Genomic DNA, 19,250 nt, shown 5'->3' on the forward strand with positions numbered 1-19,250 from the left:
TGGGTTTCCTCCGGGTACTCCGGTTTCCTCCCACAGTCCAAAAACATGCAGTCAGGCCAATTGGACATGCTAAAATTGCCCCTAGGTGTGAGTGTGTGTGTGTGAATGTGTATGTCTGTCTGTCTGCCCTGCGATGGACTGCCGACCTGTCCAGGGTGTATCCTGCCTTCCGCCCAATGACAGCTGGGATAGGCTCCAGCACCCCACCGCGACCCAGAAGGATAAGCAGTTTAGATGATGTATGTATGTATGTAGTGGAAATTAAATAAATGGAAGGGTGGTTTCTGATGTCTGCACAATATTGTGTATAAAATACATATGGGACAAAAAACAAGAAACAAAATAAGTTTCTGGATGTGGTTCTGTCCATACTAAGAGCAAGAGACGACTGTGTATATGTGTGTTTGTGTGCGGTACACTGGGTGAGAGAGAAAGTCAGAAAGCAGTGGAGACGGAGGGTAACCCTGTTTAACCTCCAGAGCTGCGTTCTTCAACTCATCCTCCAGGGCCACAGTACAGGCAGAAATAAATCTTGTTTAGCACAGGACCCTCACATACAGGCTGGACCTCCACTCAGTGGTCTAGCATGAGAGCAGGGAGTCAGAAAACTGACCAGGGACTAAACACATCCCTCCTACTCTGCCATTCTAGAGTACACCATTCTCTTGACTCCTGTTTGGTCTTCAGCATTCACTCATATTACCAGTCTCTAACTGCTAGATGCCACCATTAGAGCTGACTCAGAGTATTTGTATCAGGGTGACATGAGCAGAAAATACTGGACTGGATTAAGAAAGAATGTATCTGATCAGATTCTGTAACAAATCTAGCCAGAAATATCACAGAATCGCTTGGCACGTAGAATTAATATTTAATCCTTATTTTAAATAGTCTAATTTTGCATTTGTACTATATGTGATATGTTTAACTGAATAAAACTGAGATTCTAGTCTGAGATTCTAGCTGATTATTAACCCTAAAAACCGAGGTTATTACTGGTGTAGTTAATAGGTGTTAATAAAAAATGGTCTCAGTATCACCAAATAGTCAAGGTTTGAGTATGGCCTTTGGAAAAGAAAAAGTGGTTATCATGCCATGTTTGGCTGCAGAGCCTCATGAGAAGATCAGAGGGGTTTCAGATATCCATTAACAGAGCTGATAAGGCAGATCATGGGCTCAAACAAATGCTGAAGCTCCAGTGCTGATCTTTTTATCTACTCTGCTGAATCCACAGCAGCTCCAAAAGCCTGTCTGATCCCACTGTATTAACAGACCTGATGTTGAGTACAGCTTTAATTAAACGAAGCTGAAATGTGACAGGATGGCTGGGTGGCTGCAGGCAAGGAAGAGAGGAAGCATATAAAAAAAAACTTAAAATGAAATGCAACCAAGGACGTGTAGCTACAGGAAAGTGAACAGGCCTTATAGAGAAGAGCTGGCCGAAACACAAATATACGAACTGACAGGTGGTCGAAAGCAGCTGGAAGCACAGAGAGAAGAATGAAGGGTAGACAAACAACAGCGAGCATGAAGAAGGAAGAAGAAGTGAAAGCTGAGTTAGATCAAATTGCAAGATGCTTGGTAGAAAGAGCGGACAACCAATAGTAGAGAGAGATAGATAGAGTGAGAGACTGCAGATGGTGCTGTTACTCACGCAGGCAGACGTTGTCGGTAAAGAATTCGGTGAATCTGTCACATTCCTCTTTACTGTTGCCGCTGCTGCTGCAGTCACAGAAGGGCGACACGCTGATTTTGGGGGAGCGCAGGTAGTTTGGTGTCATCACTGTACCTGTGAAGGAAAATTATACAACTTAAATTCTGTAATTTGAGCTACTTCTTTCTTAGAACAGCTTGGTTTTAATGCTTCAGATGCATCAGATTTAAAGGAAAAAGTCTTGCCTAAATGTCTCCAGCAATAGTGTAAACTAAATGATTCTTCATTCGCATTGCTCCTGCTGATTTTGAGTGCAGCTCTAATCAAATGCACCTGATTCCACCACTCAGATGCTCCTAAAGGCTTTATTAACTCAATCAGATGTGATACATTAGGAATTTATAAATCACAGTTAACCATAAGGGACTGTTATTAAAAGAGCACAAAGGCCTTTCTCATGTAATACGCGGGAGTAAAACTGCAACCACACTAGAGATTTGCAACTTGTGTCATCTTAGGAAAGAGGCATGACTATGGCGGGAGAGGAAGACTAACCCTCCACTGTGGTGCAGTTGTCAAGCTAGATAACTCACCAAACATAAATAGTAAAAACAAAAAATTAAAAAGTGGCCACAATAAGTACTTGGCATTCATGCCAAATTCACAAATTCAAAGTTCATTGTCAAAATGTATTTTAAACAAGACCGTTGCAAGACTTTTTGGCCAAGTATTCTTTCAAAAAGTGTCCAGTACGTGTCAGATTGTTATGGTTTGAGCAGTTTCTTTACAGACGTCTGCAAGTTTGCATCTAAAAAGCATTTGTAAGTTCGTGATCCCATAAATGAACACAAGCTCACCAACACAATTGTAAGAAAAACAGCACTGGACTTTGCCGCAGTTTCCACCTGCTTGAACAGCTTTCAGGCTTTCTCAACAGAGTCTACCATCAGTTTGATGTTGTGTTAAAAGTATTTTTCTCTGAAACAAATATCATTTTGTTGAACATTTTATGGAGTAATTTAAAGAACTAAGAAAGTTTAACTAATAGTTAAAGTGTCCAAATCCGTTTTGGGGCCACTTTTTATGTGTTTGTTTATAGCCAGGCGGAAATAAATGTGTAAAAGGTTGTGTTTAGACACTGCTAATATTAATGCTTCCTTCATTTTGAAGCTGCTTTATGAAGCTCTGGCTGTTCAAAAATGGGTCAACATGACCAAAGCAGTAGCAGCAGAGCGAGTTTAAGGGGAGCTCAGCCACTTCCTATTTCTACCATTATATCAAAAAACAACTGAACTGTCGAAAACATGCTAGAGGGTGCCTGCCAATGAGTCCTCAGTGAATGGGGGGTAAATGGAGCTAAACGGCTACAAACTAAACGTTTCTAATTTATGTGAAGACAAGAATGATGTATTCTATTAAAAATCATAATGAAAACCTATCAACATCTTTCCATTTTTCTACAGGCTTCCATTTTTCTATGGCTTTTGGGTCATAGGATGTGAGCATTAACGATACTAAGTGCTGATAAAAACGCTGATAATTTTTTTCTGTATAAAAATGATTCAGCATTTACAGCAATTTTGCACAAAATCGCCCTAGAAACCTATTCACTCTGGACTCGCTCGGGAGCGCCCTCTTGTGTCTGGCAATCCTGTAAGATACAACTGACTGACAGTCCTTCTCACTACGTATTTTGCGGTAGCGCTATTTGACAAGGATGGAAACTCATGTTCACCACATCAAGTTTCGCTTCACTCTGGACGCCCGCAATGCAAAAACATTCATCGCTGCCAATTCCACTAAAAATTAATGTAATTTTGCTTGTGGAATTTCCCTGACAAAAGCTAGCATGAGTGTGCCTTAAGAACACCAATGGAATATCCATTGGTTTAGTTTAGTTGCCTAAACTAGATATCAGTAAACATGTGCTGTCTTGAGTTGGTATATCTTTGAAACTTTAAAAATAATGGCTTGCTTCCATATTTTTGGCTCGTAGTGTGGATTATTCTGTTCTGTGTTGTGCTGTTGCTCTATGATTGTTACGCTTGCTCGACCTGATCAGAAAGCTGTGTAGTGGAGGTTTGACTGCTTCCTCCTGTGCAGAGACACAGTCTCCCACTGCTAGAGCAACAGCACGAGTTAATCACTGACTAATACCTGCACTGCTGTGTTCCACTGTCCTTGTCTCCTGTCTCTGTTACAGTGCGCAGAAAGCTTGGAGAGCAGACCCGGACTCATCCCTCTTTTACTTCAAAACAAACAGACGTGGTTTGAAATCCTCTACTTCTTTCTGCCTTCACCATGTATCTGGCAGTGAGCCAGATGCACTGGTTTTGTTTTACTGCAGGTCGGCTCAGAGTTTGCACCAGTTGCTGCGTGCAAGCTCTTCAGCAGCTGCGTTCTGGCAGGATGTGATAGATGAAGCAGGCAAGTTTGTCTCAGTTGATGAGAAAAAGGGACACAAAAGGATTTGTCTGCCTCTATGTCCTCTCTTCGGTTTCCGAACGTGTGCCCTGCAGTTTCCCCCCTTTTTTTTTTTACTTCATTGCTTCCTTTTCTGCGTATTCTATTCTCTTCCCAGTTCTCTGCACCACAGCCTCTGTCTCTCCGCTTTCGCTTTGGCTGCAGGATTTGGCGGCAGATCTAATGGCTGGGAATGATGAAGGATTTTATAACTGCTTCAGTCTCATTGTGTGGACTCGATTGGGGACGAGAGCCTCTAACTGTGCATGTAAATGAAAAGTGGGCATGGGGGAGGAATTGGACACATTACGGTTGTCTGGAAAAGACACAGATTAGTTTAGGAGCAGCAGGAGGTTTATTGCCGGAGCATAGGCAATGGCTTTGGCAGGGCTAGGAACGTTCGCGGATGAGTCGTGCAGCACTACGGTAGTCAAAGTTGAGTAAGGAGAGCGGTCACTAATGAGTTTAACAACAGCAGAGCAGAATGAGCACAGAGAGATTTGCTGTTCAGTTTTAGAGCAGTAGGACTCATTACTGACAGTGCAGCCTGTAGACAGCCTCTCTTACAATTTAGCACTTATATATCTTTGGTGATACATTCTGAGACTTTGTCCCCTTTACCTCATTAAATTCTGCCTTCAGAGTAGCTGGTGAGAGAGCATGTCCATGTTGGTCATAGTAAAATGGGTCAGTGTGTGGAATTGGAGCTTTCTGTGTGCTACCGTGTTTTCCTGGGTCATTGGTTGTCCAGGTGTCACTGGTGTTACCGATCCTCATTGGTGTTACACATGTGAAAGGTAACACCACAGACAGTAACATCGGTGACATTTTTAAGGAAAAATGCATTTTACAAAATGGCTGCTACAGACCATCAAACCACATGTGGTCAGTCATGGAACATCCACTAAAATATGTAATTTAATCCATTTGTATTCTATGTTTTCACGATTACATAAGAAGAAAGTAGGTCACACCAGTGACGTCAACTAAAAGCTTCATATTTCTCAGCGAGCAGTTAGAACAAACTTTTTAAAACATTTTTGAATTCTTTTTTCCTGCTTGTAAACATAGTCACTAAAGGAGCTTTTTATTATTTGAGAAATATGGAAAAATTAAAGTGCCTTTTTATCCATGAGCGATGGAGCACGACTCATTCATGCATTTGTTACAAGCAGAGTTGATTAGCTTAATGTTCTTTTTACCGCCTTTCTAAGAAAACTTTGACTTTTAGATCTACAAGGTGGACCAACAAGGTGTGTCTAATAGAGTGGACAGATAGTGGACACAGTGTTGAAATACTGCAGCAGCACTGCTGTGTCTGATCAACTCGTACCAGCACAACACATACTAACACCACCACCACGTCAGTGTCACTGCAGTGCTGAGCATGATCCACCACCCAAAAAATACCTGCTCTGTGGTGGTCCTGTGGGGGTCCTGACCATTTATGAATGGGGAAAAGGTCGGTTAACAAATTACGCAAAGAAACAGATGGACTACAGTCTATAATTATAGAACTACAAATTGCATGTATATGGTAATTGGAGCTGAAAATAATTCTAGATACAAGGTAGGTGTACCTAATAACGTGAGTATCTCTCTCTCTCTCTCTCTCTCTCTATATATATATATATATATATATATGTACAGAATGTTCACATTCTTCGCTGAATACTGGATGTATACTCAGTCTCACCACTGAGTTTGTAACTCATTATTCCTAGCTAAGAATCAGAACACATGGCATGCTTACCAATGAGCCCAGAGTAGGACAAGAGGCAGTCCGCGTAGTTCTCTTTTAGACAGCCAGACAGAGAGCGGGGCTCAGGCTGACAGTTAGCGAAGAAATCTGCCAGACGAGACCTGAAACACAGACACGTAAAAACATGAGACTTCGTTATCCATCTAGTAATTACTGAAAACTTTAGGATGAGTTTTAACACTCTTGGTCAAATTACCCTTTTAGATGCTTAAATAAACCTGCACAAAAACTTAACAACCAGGGGAAACCTGAAATATTTTATTGAGCACCATAGTAAAAACAAAACTGATCAAAATATAGATAGACCTGTGTCAGTATTGCTTTCTGGCAAGAACAGAGTTAAATGTTGAGTCACATCTGAAGTTGGCTTTGTTTGATTTTTCCAGTTCACCCTAAAAGGAGCAGCAGTTACGTTTCGCCACCTCTACAGACACGTCAGTGTAACTCTAGCAAATTAAAAAGTAAAATGCCAATTTCAGCTCATTTGTCTATCATGTGTCATTTGTCTCATATGTGCGTCTCATGTACTCATGCTTCCAACCATCAGACACTGCTGGAACTGGGAAAATATTGCATTCACGATATCAGTGCCAGCTGGTTCATGGCTTACAGCGGTGAGACTGCAATGCCATCTGATGCCGCTGACTCAGTCAAGTGGCTCCTCAGCCAGGCCACATCACTCTGGTGTCCATGCTAGGCTAAGGCTAACTCTTTTATTGCTAAGGCAATTCTTTTATATTTGCTGCCTGAAAAAACAATATGTACTATTTAAGATTTAATGGACTAGACAAAGGGAGATCAAGAGACGTGGATGAAACATTGCATTGTTTGTACACCACGGTATCAGTAACAAGAAGACAGTGTTCACAGGAGAATTATGGATAAAGTACTAAAAAAGCAGCAGCAAAGTGGAAAAAATCCAGTTCCCCTCAAAACAAGACATAACAGTAGCTGTATGAGAGTGAGAGGGCTAGAACTGTGGAAGGGTCGGAACATGCAGCCCTTGTCCCTCTCACTGGATGTCGGTGATGAAAAGCGCAAAGTACAATCAGCCCATTTTCTTGTTTTTCCTGCGTTTACATTTTTTTATTGTTCAGGTTCATTCTGAGTTACTGAAGGTATTAAATACATTCTGCTGAAGCTTATTTTGTCCATACAGCTATAACAAAATACACTGCTTTTTAAATGGAAACCAAATTTCTCTTAAGGGCCAAATTTGAGCAAATAAGACAAATGTGATTAATTGTGATTAACTATGCAAACTAATATGATTAATCACATTATTATTTTTTTTAAATTATTTATTTAACAGCCCTACTTTTTATTAATCGACTAATCATCCCAGCCCAAGAATAAATTCTCTTTAGCGCAGGTATTCTACACACAAGCTGCAGAATCTCTGTGTAGACTGCTAAATGCATACTCCCACTTTCTGAAGGATCAGAGCAGCACTCCAGTGCTAAGCACAGAGGAGGAGAAGCTGAATTAATGTGATGTGCTGATGCTCCTGACATATGGTGTGGGACTAGTGGGAGACTGATGGTGTCAATCCATCTCCACAAACCCAGAGAAGCCCCAGTGTGCTATACCACCCTCTACCGCCTACAGTAACCTCCAAAACTCATCTGCCTGTAGACTCACTCTGCAAAAACCCTACAGTCACCAGAGAGAAAGAATGAGAAGAAGTTAACTATTGGAGGTACCAAGGGGCAGCAAACCAAATGTCCTCCATTTATTTGTGTGTGTGCTTGCAGAGTGCTGAGCGGTGGGAACAGTTGCAGATGCTCCGATTGAACAGGGTCATTAACTCCCCCCCACACTCAGCCTGGAGACTTCACACTGCTGTGATAGAGCAATGATACATAGAACACTTACACAAACCATATCTAATGAATCCTTAACAAGCCATTTACAGCACTTCGGGGCAGGCTCCAAACCAAGCAAACTAAATTTGGGCTCTGCTGCTTTATTGCTAGACTTCGATAATCACAGTAATTGTCCTAACCGTATATGTTCGGCGTTTTGCGCTAATATGCACTTTATTTCCCAGCAGAAAGGCATCAGCCTCAGAATTAACGCTGGCTGTCCCTGCTGGTGATGCTGTGTAATCACAGGTGGCGTGTTTTGATTTTAAAAGTGTCGTCTCCTCGCGTGAGATATTTGTTAGCACCTCTAAAGCCTCCACTTTACACTGTTTTGTTGTGTTAATATCTACTCATATCAATGCTGCCATGGACTACCACTTGCGGCTAATTTAAGTGTAGCAGCGATTCACAACTTCTCACTGCCAGCTGCATAGAAGAACTGTAACATTGTTTTGAGAGATAAGTATAGTTCTCACAAAAGTGCAAAAGTCAGAGAAAGCACTTATTTATTTAATTTTTTTAGTAAAGATTTCCATTAAGCTATTCATTTTTCAGCAGATATTTCTAAAGGGATATAAAAGATATAAGATAATCCACTTGTATAAGGTAGTGGAAAGTCAAAAGATAATAAGTGAAAAAAAAAGTTTTCAAAACTGGAGTTTATAACATTATCAAAAGAAACAGAGAAAATGAGACTCTAACAACCATGCAACACCTGGTAGATCACCAAAAGTGTCCCCTTCAGATAAACAGTACTTAAAGCTTTCATCTTTGAGAGAGGAGAAAATCAAACTGCTTCAGATCTGAAAAAATCCACATCCATCCTTCCACTGTGTGAAGACGACTCAGTGCTATGGGTCTGAAAGGAGGTGTAGCTGTCAAGAAGCTCTTACTGAGAAAAGAAAATAGACGAAAAAGAAGAAAAACTGCAAATCAAAGAAACTGCTGGTGTTCTCCGAACAATGAACTGACCACCTCAGAGTCCAGACCTCAACATCACTGAAAGTGTTTGGGATTCACTGAGTCATAAGAAGCAGAAAATGCAACCAACTTCTAAGACTGAACTTTGGAGGTGTGGAAAAATAGACTGCATTGACTGATTTCTTTTGAAGAACTGAAAGCAGGTCTCCTGAAAAGAATGGAAGCTGTAATAAAGGTAAAGTATGGACAGTAAATACTAAAAAAAATGATATTATATTTAGTTGTTTAGGCTTGTATAATTCTTTCCTAAATATGTTTTCAGCTGCACAATCACACGGTGCTGAAAAATGAACGACTTTCACTTAATGGCTGTTTGACTGGAAGTTGAATAGATGAATGGTGGTCACAGACTTTTGCATAGTACTGTATTAAACTGAGGGTCTGCGTTTCTCTTTATATTATGTTCTTTGAGATTTTGTAAAACCTGCCAAAGTTTTCTCCTCATCTGTGAACTGCGTGTTTGGGCTTGTGCAGGAGTTGTATTTAAATTCTACATGGGGGGCTATGCACCTAAGATTTTCACTCACTTTCCACCTATGTAAATGTGATGTGACAATAAACGTGATTTGATTTGATTTTGAGTTTCATAAATATCATGCAGGTTTTAAACACTTCAAAAAAGTAAAGAAAAAAAAAATCAGGCTTTGAGATGTCTTTAACTATGTTATATACTTTTGTCTATTTGTATAGATAACTGTATCATACACTGTCAGACATCATGTTGGGAAATCTATTTGAGAGTACTTAACAACTCTACATGGTTTGAGGCAAGCATTATGTACAGTGTTAAGTGATGGATTATAAACTACAGTTACACAACTACAGTTGCGTAAAACAAGATTTTTTACTGAACGATTACTTAAATAAGCAATGCTGACAAGCAAAAAGGGTTGTTATGTGCAGTAACTGTGTCAGAGTGTTGTGCGGTTAAAAGCAGAGAATGGGATTGGACACCTGCAAATGTAGTTGCTCTTGCAGGAGGCTTGCAGTGCCAGGCAGTTGGGTTTCTCTTTGTCCTCATAAGAGCAGGCCGGGACGATGGTCTGGCGGCGGCGCTCGGAACAGGCCGACGTGTCGCCCACGGGGCAGGAGCAGTAGAGCATGCCGTAGCTGTGCTTGGGCGGTACCTTGTCAAAAAACTGGCGTAGGGCCTTGTGGCACTTGCGCTTGTTGCACACCTCGGCTGTGGAGACCCTGCTGGTGCATGGGCTGATGTAGGCCGAGCGGTACTTCTTACATGTGTCGTTCAAGTTGCAGGCTTTGGCCGCGTTCAGGCAGTTGTTCTCCTTAGCCAGCGCTGGCTCCCCTTTAGAGACAGAAAGGAAGGAAGGAGATTACGCTGTGTTTCAGAAAGCAAGACATATGTACATTATTGGCTGATCAATATGTAATTAAAAAACTTCAACTTCAATAAAGAACTTGTTCTGCACAAAAAAAAATGATAATAATACTGAATTGTCCCAGTTTACTAATTTAACCGTCAATTGCCAACTCTGAATTGTCAAGTATGATTGCCTGTTCTTTATCATTTTGAACAAGCTTCTTACAAATATTGGTGCTTTTTCAGCTGGATTTGAATGAATGAATCTAGGGAACCTTAAAGGAATGCTTCAGTAAAAAAATCTAATTTACCCAGCTTTTAGGTTGACAGACTTCCATTATGTTTCAGCTACATTAGCTCCAGTGCAAAACTAAAGAAGTGAACTTCAGACATCAAGTATGTCTCGGCTAACTGGCATGAATTTATCGATATCTCAGAAAATTTTCCCGATTATCTGTACCTGAAAAAATCCACAAATACGAGCCAAAAAAAAACCCCAAAAAAACAAAAAACACTAATGCTTACAAGAAGCTAGTAATCTCATCCGACAAGTCTGAATCACAATAGACTACTGACAGTCAGTAAATCAATGCTTAAATTTTAACATTCAGCTACTTAAAATCAGTATCGTAATATCGGTCAGGCTCTGTGCATGACTTCAGGGTTAAAATTTGAGAGTTAAGCTGCTTAACACACAGAAATGGAAAAACTGAACGAAGAAATGAATTAAATAATTCCACTTTTTCTTTGTTGTCACTAAGAGAAAGTATTAATCCTGAAACTGAGAGAGAGAGTAAGATGTACTTGACACTGTCCAGGGCACTAAGCTTTTCTCTGTCCAGAATCTCTCATTTGAATACACTGGCAGTCCTGACAGCAATATCAACTAATGATCTTTTCTACATGCCTGTCGATACAGGGTAGAGAAAGCTGTGTGGTGTAAACCTGCATTTTTTTGGTAGCATTAAATCAAATAGAGCCCATCCCTTTGGAACCCTGCAGTCTAAAACAAACAATCGGCTTGGCCGAACAGCAGAGTCATCAAAGCCGCCTGCACTGCACTCTTCTCGCCTGTCAGCTCCCGCTAATTGCCGGCTTTCTTACAGATCCTGCCATTAATTACCATTTCTGGAGACTTTTCAGAAAAATGGAGCAACAGCAGCAGTTTGGGCCTTAATGAGGGCCAATTAAAAGCAGAGAGAACAGGTTTGCTGGAGAGTGCGAGAGGAGAGGGTTTATGTGTGTGTGTGCATACAGTATAAGTGCGTGTGAGTATAAGAGTAAGTGAATGTGTGTGTATTTTCAATGCCACTTCTGTGCCAATAAGCTACTTGTCTTGGCTGGAAAGTCCAGAAGAGCTGGCTGATGGAGCGTGCACATTCCTCAGTGTCTCTGGAGGTGATGGGAGATGCGCTTGTTGTCAGTTTGCTCATTTCAGGCCGGCCTAATAGCTGACAGAGCCTGTTCTAGATCAGTCCTTAAAAGCTGTGTGATTAAGTGGATCTGGCATGCCCTGCGCCCTCACTGCACCTTCCTCTCCATGAAAGCAGATGATGAAGGTTAGTGCTGGTCAGGAGCCAGTGCAGTTTTTGGTCCCTAATAAAGAAGGCCTGGATAAGAATGAGAAGAAGTAATCCTGACTTCTTACGCTGCTTACTGTATGATAAGATTCATTAAAATTAACTTGTTGCACATATACATGTGACTTATTGGGAGACCAAGTGCTGGTTTATAAACGTGTCAAAAAAGTATAATCTCTACTGTTTGGACTTCAAGTAAGACAAATAAGGAATGGAAAAAAGAGGATCCTCAATCATAGATGACAGACTTTAGGATTTCATTCCCATATTTAACAACAAAGAATAAGTGAGGGCAGGACAGTGTTCACAAGACCTGAAAAGGCTTTAGGTCTGAAGGCTTCCGCAAGCAACTCGGTACTCGTCCACTTGCGCCTTCTCTCACCGCATTCTGCCAATGCCGGATCTCTCTGCTCAGCACTGGTGCGCATGCCTATGTCATTTCTGGTATGGAAATGAGGGAACCGTATCTGAGGCTGTGAACAATCTGACACGCTGTTTTACTGTTTCTTATTTGTTTTAATGTTACACGGAAGCTTACAATGAGCATAAAACAGACATTTTATGCTTTTATAATTTTCAGAAAGCAAGTCCATTTCAGTAGTCCACTCAAGCTAGAACGTCAGCTCACTCAATCTAAGTAGCAAGCCAGCTACCTTAGAAAGTACATACAAGCTTCTCATAGACATGTAAACTTTATCCAGTCAAACATTCCAAATCTCAAATTTATAAAACCAGATATTTTCATTATTATGTTGAACTGTCATTGATTCAAAGAAGAAAAAGAGCTATTCTTGCCCCTCTCTACCTTTTATGTTTGCTCTGTGCAATGAAGACCATTCTGCTGTTGCCTGATTGGCTAAATGTTATGTAGCAGCCAGACTTATTAAAGTAGAAATCTGCTGAAAGTTTCAAGTGGACACATATCATGATTGTTGCCTCCTCGATTCCTCTGTCCTACCTCCACCAAACCCTGACCTTCAAATCGTTTGCATTCTACCATTCCATCATCTGTGTTTGAAGTATGGCACGTAATGTAATTTCTCCACCTCTTCCCTGAGTTTTTATTGAATGAATAAAGTTGTTGGCGTGCTACTGCAAAAATACCATGAGTGTTAATTAGATCACTGATGTGGTTGAATTTCAATACAGCATTCTCATGCGAAAAGTCCATAAAGGATATCGCCACCGTTGGGAAAAAATCTCACATCTCTAAAAAAGTAACTTTACTGGAGATGGAAGAAAACAAACAAAATGGATACTAGATGGTGTTTAAACTGTGATACCATCAGATCTATTCTGCCCAGTAACAGAAGAGAAAAGACTGAGTGAAGGGCATCTCATTTGAGACTCCTCTGTCCTTGAATCTTATCACTGCATCTCAAGTCCTCAAAGGAAGGAGCCAAGGCACAATGTGAAATCAGCATACACAAAGCGTATGAAAACATGTTAACACACACCTGACAAAGCAAAAAAAACAGCCATAAGCCAACTAAACATTCAGTTGTTAGTTTTTCTGATGGCAGTAGAATTGTGTCTAGCAATCTTAGCACTGATGAAATATGACCGAAGCCACGTTAGGAACAACAGGGAAGCAACTGTGAATGTTTCTCTCATTTGCTTGTGTCTAAAATTTTTCTCCATGGTTTATGTTAAAAGGACATGAATATAAACTATGAGACCTGAAGCAGTTTTCACCATTCTGATTTGCATCATTTACTGAATAGAATGTGTCAGATGTACTTTGAATGGTATCAGTGGTAATACACAAGGCATGCTTTAGTAATTCTCCAACTGAATGTTCCAAACCTTTGCCATGACGTAGATACCGCCTGAACAAAAGTAAAGAAACTTTGGACAAAGGAAGGCTTACAGAAGGGATAAAGAGACAATTGTTTAGACGGTTACTTCCAACAAATGTGCTTAGACATGTAGAAAGTATATGAAATAAGACTGACGAACAACAGGCCTCTTCCCAGTCCCACTAAACTTATCTTTTCAGAAATGTGGCTCAGATGGAGCCTAACTCTTCAGCTGGTCTGGAGTGCTTTACTCTTTTTAGGTTGTCCCATAATTGGAGGCAATATGTTTCTAAGAAATACTGCAACCCAATTAATTTGACAATTCTGGAAGTCTTAAATACATCACTGAGTGCGGTCACTTGTGTTAGCCTAACCAATGTGTTTGAAGTGAAAAAAATGGCAGCTCTATGCCAGGTCTATTTACTGAACTGCTGCAAGGTAAAATGTACAGTGCCCTCCACAAATATTGGCACCCCTGGTAACCATGAGCAAAACGGGCTGTAAAAAGCATTTATTGCTTATCGTTTTCATCTTTTCTTCAAAATATTAATAAAATTGAACCTTTCTTTAAATCAAGCTTAGATTTGTGTTAATATTTTGAATGATCAAAAGTAAAAGCAAAAAAAAATGTTTTTTTACAGGCTGTTTTGCTCATGTTTACCAGAGGAGGCAACATCTGTGGACAGCACTGTATGTTAACCCCTAAAATCCCAGGGTTATTACATACCAAGCCTTACTACTGAGTAAATACAGGAACTTCAGTGCAAATTGGCGAGGCTATTCTTAGGTTATAGAAGTGTGTAATAAAACTTTGAGTCCATGGCCATTTAAGGGGTTAATATGTCAAGCTTCAAACAAAACAGAGATTGTCTTTAACAAGCTTCAATTGTGCCTAAAAGACTGAATGAAACTCCCTACACCGTTGCCCACACAGTGTGAATCATTTCTAAAGAAAGGAGACAATCACCCTTTAATTACATTCACTCTCAGAGCTTCTTCTGGAGATGCTGTGCGCTCACTGTCTGGTCTGGTTCCTCGATGTCTGAAATCATTCTAGCTATTCATTTGTAGGAGTCTTCAACTTTTGCTGCTTGACAGAGAAAATCATTGGGAAACTCTTGTTTTTGATGTGTTTAAAAGAATCGAAATCTCCAAGTTGTGCAGGATTGTTAGGAGTGCATCCACTCCTCTATACAAACTGCATTATTTCGAGCTCCTCATCTACCTGAGCCTTAAATGGTGCCAGTATTGACTTCTCTAAACTCATAACAATGGCCACAGCTTCATAGCTGGAGTCATTTAGCTCTACAAGGTTTTTTTGTCTTGGGTTCTAGCCAGAGCTCAGAACACTTGCAGGATGTGGGTTCTCTAAGCTCAGTGTTAGGGTGATTGAAGATGGATCTACAGAAGTGTCTAAGAGCAGGCTAGCCTCTGCTGTGCCCTTCTCACTTCCTCTGTAATGACTGGCCCCATCCTTTATCACTGACTCTGTGCTACAGTTTCTGTCTTAAGAGAAAAAAAGTTGAAAGGGGATAGAAAAAAACCCCAAAAGAAGCCATAAAATCAGTCGAGGTCATTAACAACTCTTTAATGTCCTTTCGACTGAATGTCTTGTTAAAGTGGCAAAGTCTTGCCAGAGACTGTGTCACAAATAAATGCAGCAGCCCTCTGGCTTGTTGTGTGATTGTAATCCATAGATCTTCAGTCACCACATAATGTGTATGCCTGAGAGGGCTCTTAAGGTTTCCATTAATCTCAGGTTTATTATTTGCACTAAGACACTAAAGCAGCTTGTTCAGTCCTAGCATGCTAAACTGAATGATTTGGTCACTGCAGACACTACTATGTTAGACGTTCATTTACATTAGGACTGTCATTAATTGATGAAACTTGATTAGTCAAGTTAAAATCATGTACACACTGATGAACACACTCATTTTGTTGCTTCCTAGGTAATCATTTCTCAGTAAAGTATTTTGGAATCTTTAAAAGGCTATGTGTGGTTTGTTATTGTTTGATTCAGTCCATTTTATTGTTTGTCCTTTTTAAAAACTGTCCTTTATCATTGCATTGTCCAAATAGTCAATAGTGTATTTGTTTATTATACATGAAAACTTTCTATTGTTCAGTGAACATGCATTCCATGAGAATTGAGAGTTTTTAATCGTGTGTGTATATGGGGGATTGGGATGGGGAGGGGGGGTCTGCTGCCAGCAAAGCGTTTCATAGTCATTATACAGCCAATTTATTTCTAGGAGCCTTTTATCAGAACTAAGATAAAGATAGATCTGTAATGCCTTCCCAAAGATTTGGAGCAGGTTTCCATTAACCTGTTTTTTTGTCAGATGCTACAGCAAACTGATTTGGAAGTAAGCTTCCAAATTAACATTCTGTCTAACTACAGTAATGGGTTTGAACCGTTTTGCATGGTTAATATGTATAAATGATTATTGTTTGCAACCAAGACAGTTATGTGCAACCTAGGATTCATCTGAAATTAATGGCAGTTTTAATAAAACACATTCATATCTATAAGCCGTCATAACCGTTGAGCTGCTAAGGGTCTGTTGACTAATTACATTACAGTAACACAGATGCAAGCGGCAATCGTCGGGGCCAAAGCACAATGTGTCAATATGGAGACTTTTGAGCCAGTGTAGTGTTAACAATAATCTCAATTTATAACCACTGTTCTTGAAAGAAACAAATTTTGTAATAAACTTGGTATGGTGAGCAAGTCAAAATACTTGGAAAGTGCACAATAATGCTTAATTTTTGTTTAGTTAATTTAGTGCCCCTGGAGACTGTGAGTTTAATCCCCTGTGATTCCACAACCATCCATGGCTGGGAGTCCAAGACAGGATTACTAGCCTTGCTTCACTTGGGTCACCAGGATGATCCTCCCACGTCCCCCATCCAATGCAATGCAAGCCAGTGTGGACGTCTGTTAGCTGACAATTGGCAGTTAGTGTTCTCCTCTAAGCGTGTTGAGTCCAATGATGTTGCATAAGCAGCAGTTCAAAAACATGTGGTGATGCCAAAAAACTGTCCAGTCCACAACTGGACTGTTTTTTGGCAGCAGGATGACTGAAAAGTATTCAGCTGCCCCATGAAACATACTGATAAGAGTTAACCCCATAAACTGCAGCCTTATTATTCAGTTATTAAACATATTCTGTAGCTACTATGAAGTGAATATTTAAGTTGTAAGAATAAAGAAATGAAGGATGGAACTATATACAGGTCCGTGCATTGTAAATCATATATTATATTGGGTGCATCAGCAGTATGTATGCTTATGGTGTATAAACATTTATGACAAAAACTTCTTAATTCTCTTGGGAGGTAAATGCCAAACAAAAGCAGGCACAGGAGATCTCCATCTTTTGAGTAATTACCATTCGGGATGCTTACAGAGGTTCATTAACACACTTTACTCGTAACTGTCATTACACACACATTTATAAACTGCCTTCTTAGCCAAGAGCAGATCTCAATCAGAGTGTGAAGCACTGTAACCTTTTGAACTTTAATAGACTGCTGTAAGAGCACACCACACCAGTCCATCTGCTTACTGTCTGGAGAGTAACTCAACACACACAGACACACACACATACAATGGCATCTGCCCAGCCACTTTCAAACAGGCCTTTTCTTTTCCCCCATGCCTCCAATCTCCATCTGTGGGAGCGTGTGTGTGCGTGCTACTGTCCAGACACTAGGGCAGATGGAGCGGGTGAAGAAAGAAACAGAGACCCTCGAGCATTACCAGCAAACCTTGGTGAATCTGATCTGACCAGTCACTGCTGGTCACTGGGGCCCGACTGATAAGAACATTCTGTGGCCAATACTGATATAATTTTTAGGGGGCTAATCGGTTCTGATAACCGATAATAGAGGCAGATATAATTTTGTAATCATTTTACAGATTTTCATTTTATACTCCAATAGGTTTAGTTCTGTGACAATTCCTATGAATCCTGTATTAACAATGCAACATAAATGTGTTCATATATAATGCTCTATATAGCATATGTAGCACCTTATAATGCCTGGCATAAGCCTGTGTAATTGCTCTTAAGTAGTTATAATTACATACATAGCAGTTTCTAAAGAAAGAGCATATGACATCATGAAGTCAGGTTTCATTATGCAATATAAAATACGTGTTTATATAAATGGTGTAAATGTGACATAGCATGTTATGAAACAACTTTTAGTTCAGTGTATTTTTGGTATGTCAAATACAGAATGGTGATTATGTGACAAGTCAGGCTGACTGCAGGCCTGAGCAAATGTTACAAACCTGAATTTATGAAGTTATATATGCTTGCTTTACAGCATTATATGCATGCATTTATAACCACTTAGGATCAATTGCACAATTATGCCTGGCATTGTAAGGCATTATATATATATTAAATAAGGCATTACACATACATTTGTAATGCATTATAGATACAAAAGTCATTACTGAAAAACAGGAATGTAACACGTTACTGTTCCTAAATCCAGTAAAAATCAATTAACCTCTCATTATGTGGCTAGAGTCGCAGGAGATAGGATAAAAATGGCAAAGCGGTCTACAACTTTTAAGGGGTGGAGAGATGCACATTACTACACAATTTCTTGCATGAAAGGACAAGAATGTGACAGTCAAGTACAAACTGACCCAGTCCAGAAACTACTATCCACTACTGTGAACACAAATCTCTTCAAGCACCTGCAAAGGCAACATGCTTACGCAAAGATGGTAGAGAAAGACCCCCAAGCCAGAGTGATGCTGAAGCTGAGTGTATGCTGACCCCAAACAAGCAGTCAAAGCTTGTTTTTTTAACAGGTAATAAAAGCAGATATTAACTGGCTTATTTTTCTGTGAGGCGCTCTTTGGGCTGGTTTCCACCAACTTTGCTGTTGGCTTTGTTTACTTTACCCAAAAAGCACAAAAGAAAGAACTTGTCTACATCCTGCTTATTAGGATAGGGATGTGTGCTGAGGCTGAAGTCAGCTTCTTATTTGCCAGCTTCTTGTTCAGATTTTTCTGTTCAACCTTAAATGGTGCAGCAGGTATTATTATAATGCCTCCGGTGGCAGAATGGAACTGTTGCACGATATAAGGTGGAATAGGAAAATTCAAACAAGAAGCTGGCGAATAAGAAGCTGAATTCAGCTTCGTGACATATGTAATGTTAATATTGTTTAATGTTATGGGCTGTTGTTAACTGGCAATTACAGGAGCGATGCATCTCGGGCGATGTTGTGGAGAAACGCCAAAGCAATGTAACGAATAGTGTAACAAATTACTTTCCACAGGCAGTAAATAATTAATGCAGTATTTGTTTTAAAATCAACAAGTAATGTGTAATATATTACTTTTTTTAATAACAACCCCAACACTGGTTTGTCTTAAGTTGTGCTAACCAACTAATTGATTTTCAGAAAACTCAAAATTTTAAGGCAGCCTGGTAAATTAAAACACTACAGTTTTTTACAGTGTGTGTGTATATATATACACGTCGTAAAAAAAAAGACTTTCTTTCAATTTTTCAAATTTGCTTATCGCCCCAGTGCTACAACCCTGCTGCACAGCCTCCGAAGTGTGTGTCAGAAGATGGCACTGACACACATCTATCAACTGGTGACTCATTGCAATCTACTCCACAACAAACAGCACTACAGCCGTCCCACCATCCACTCACTGACGCCAATGCAGAAAACAAACACTTACAGTCCTGCCAAAGCAACTCTTTCCTCTGTGCCAACACCTACACATCTACTGACATGCTACCTTTACCTATGCTGAGGCCATCCAGCGTGGCGGTATG

At 40.1% G+C, this 19,250-nt stretch overlaps 1 protein-coding gene across 2 annotated transcripts in view; it reads right to left on the reverse strand.

The window, feature by feature from the left end:
* The window catches only part of gfra1a (gdnf family receptor alpha 1a), a 108,653-nt gene that overhangs the window by 18,992 nt on the left and 70,411 nt on the right, over window positions 1-19,250 (reverse strand). For both annotated transcript variants that reach the window (XM_036575124.1, XM_036575123.1), the window contains 3 exons: window positions 9,680-10,031; window positions 5,871-5,980; window positions 1,655-1,789 (listed from right to left, as the gene is read on the reverse strand). In XM_036575124.1, coding sequence (XP_036431017.1) covers window positions 1,655-1,789; window positions 5,871-5,980; window positions 9,680-10,031 — 597 coding nt within the window. The remainder of the gene's footprint in view (window positions 1-1,654; window positions 1,790-5,870; window positions 5,981-9,679; window positions 10,032-19,250) is intronic.

Source organism: Colossoma macropomum, unplaced genomic scaffold, assembly GCF_904425465.1.
Source record: "Colossoma macropomum unplaced genomic scaffold, Colossoma_macropomum, whole genome shotgun sequence".
Classification (NCBI taxonomy): domain Eukaryota; kingdom Metazoa; phylum Chordata; class Actinopteri; order Characiformes; family Serrasalmidae; genus Colossoma; species Colossoma macropomum.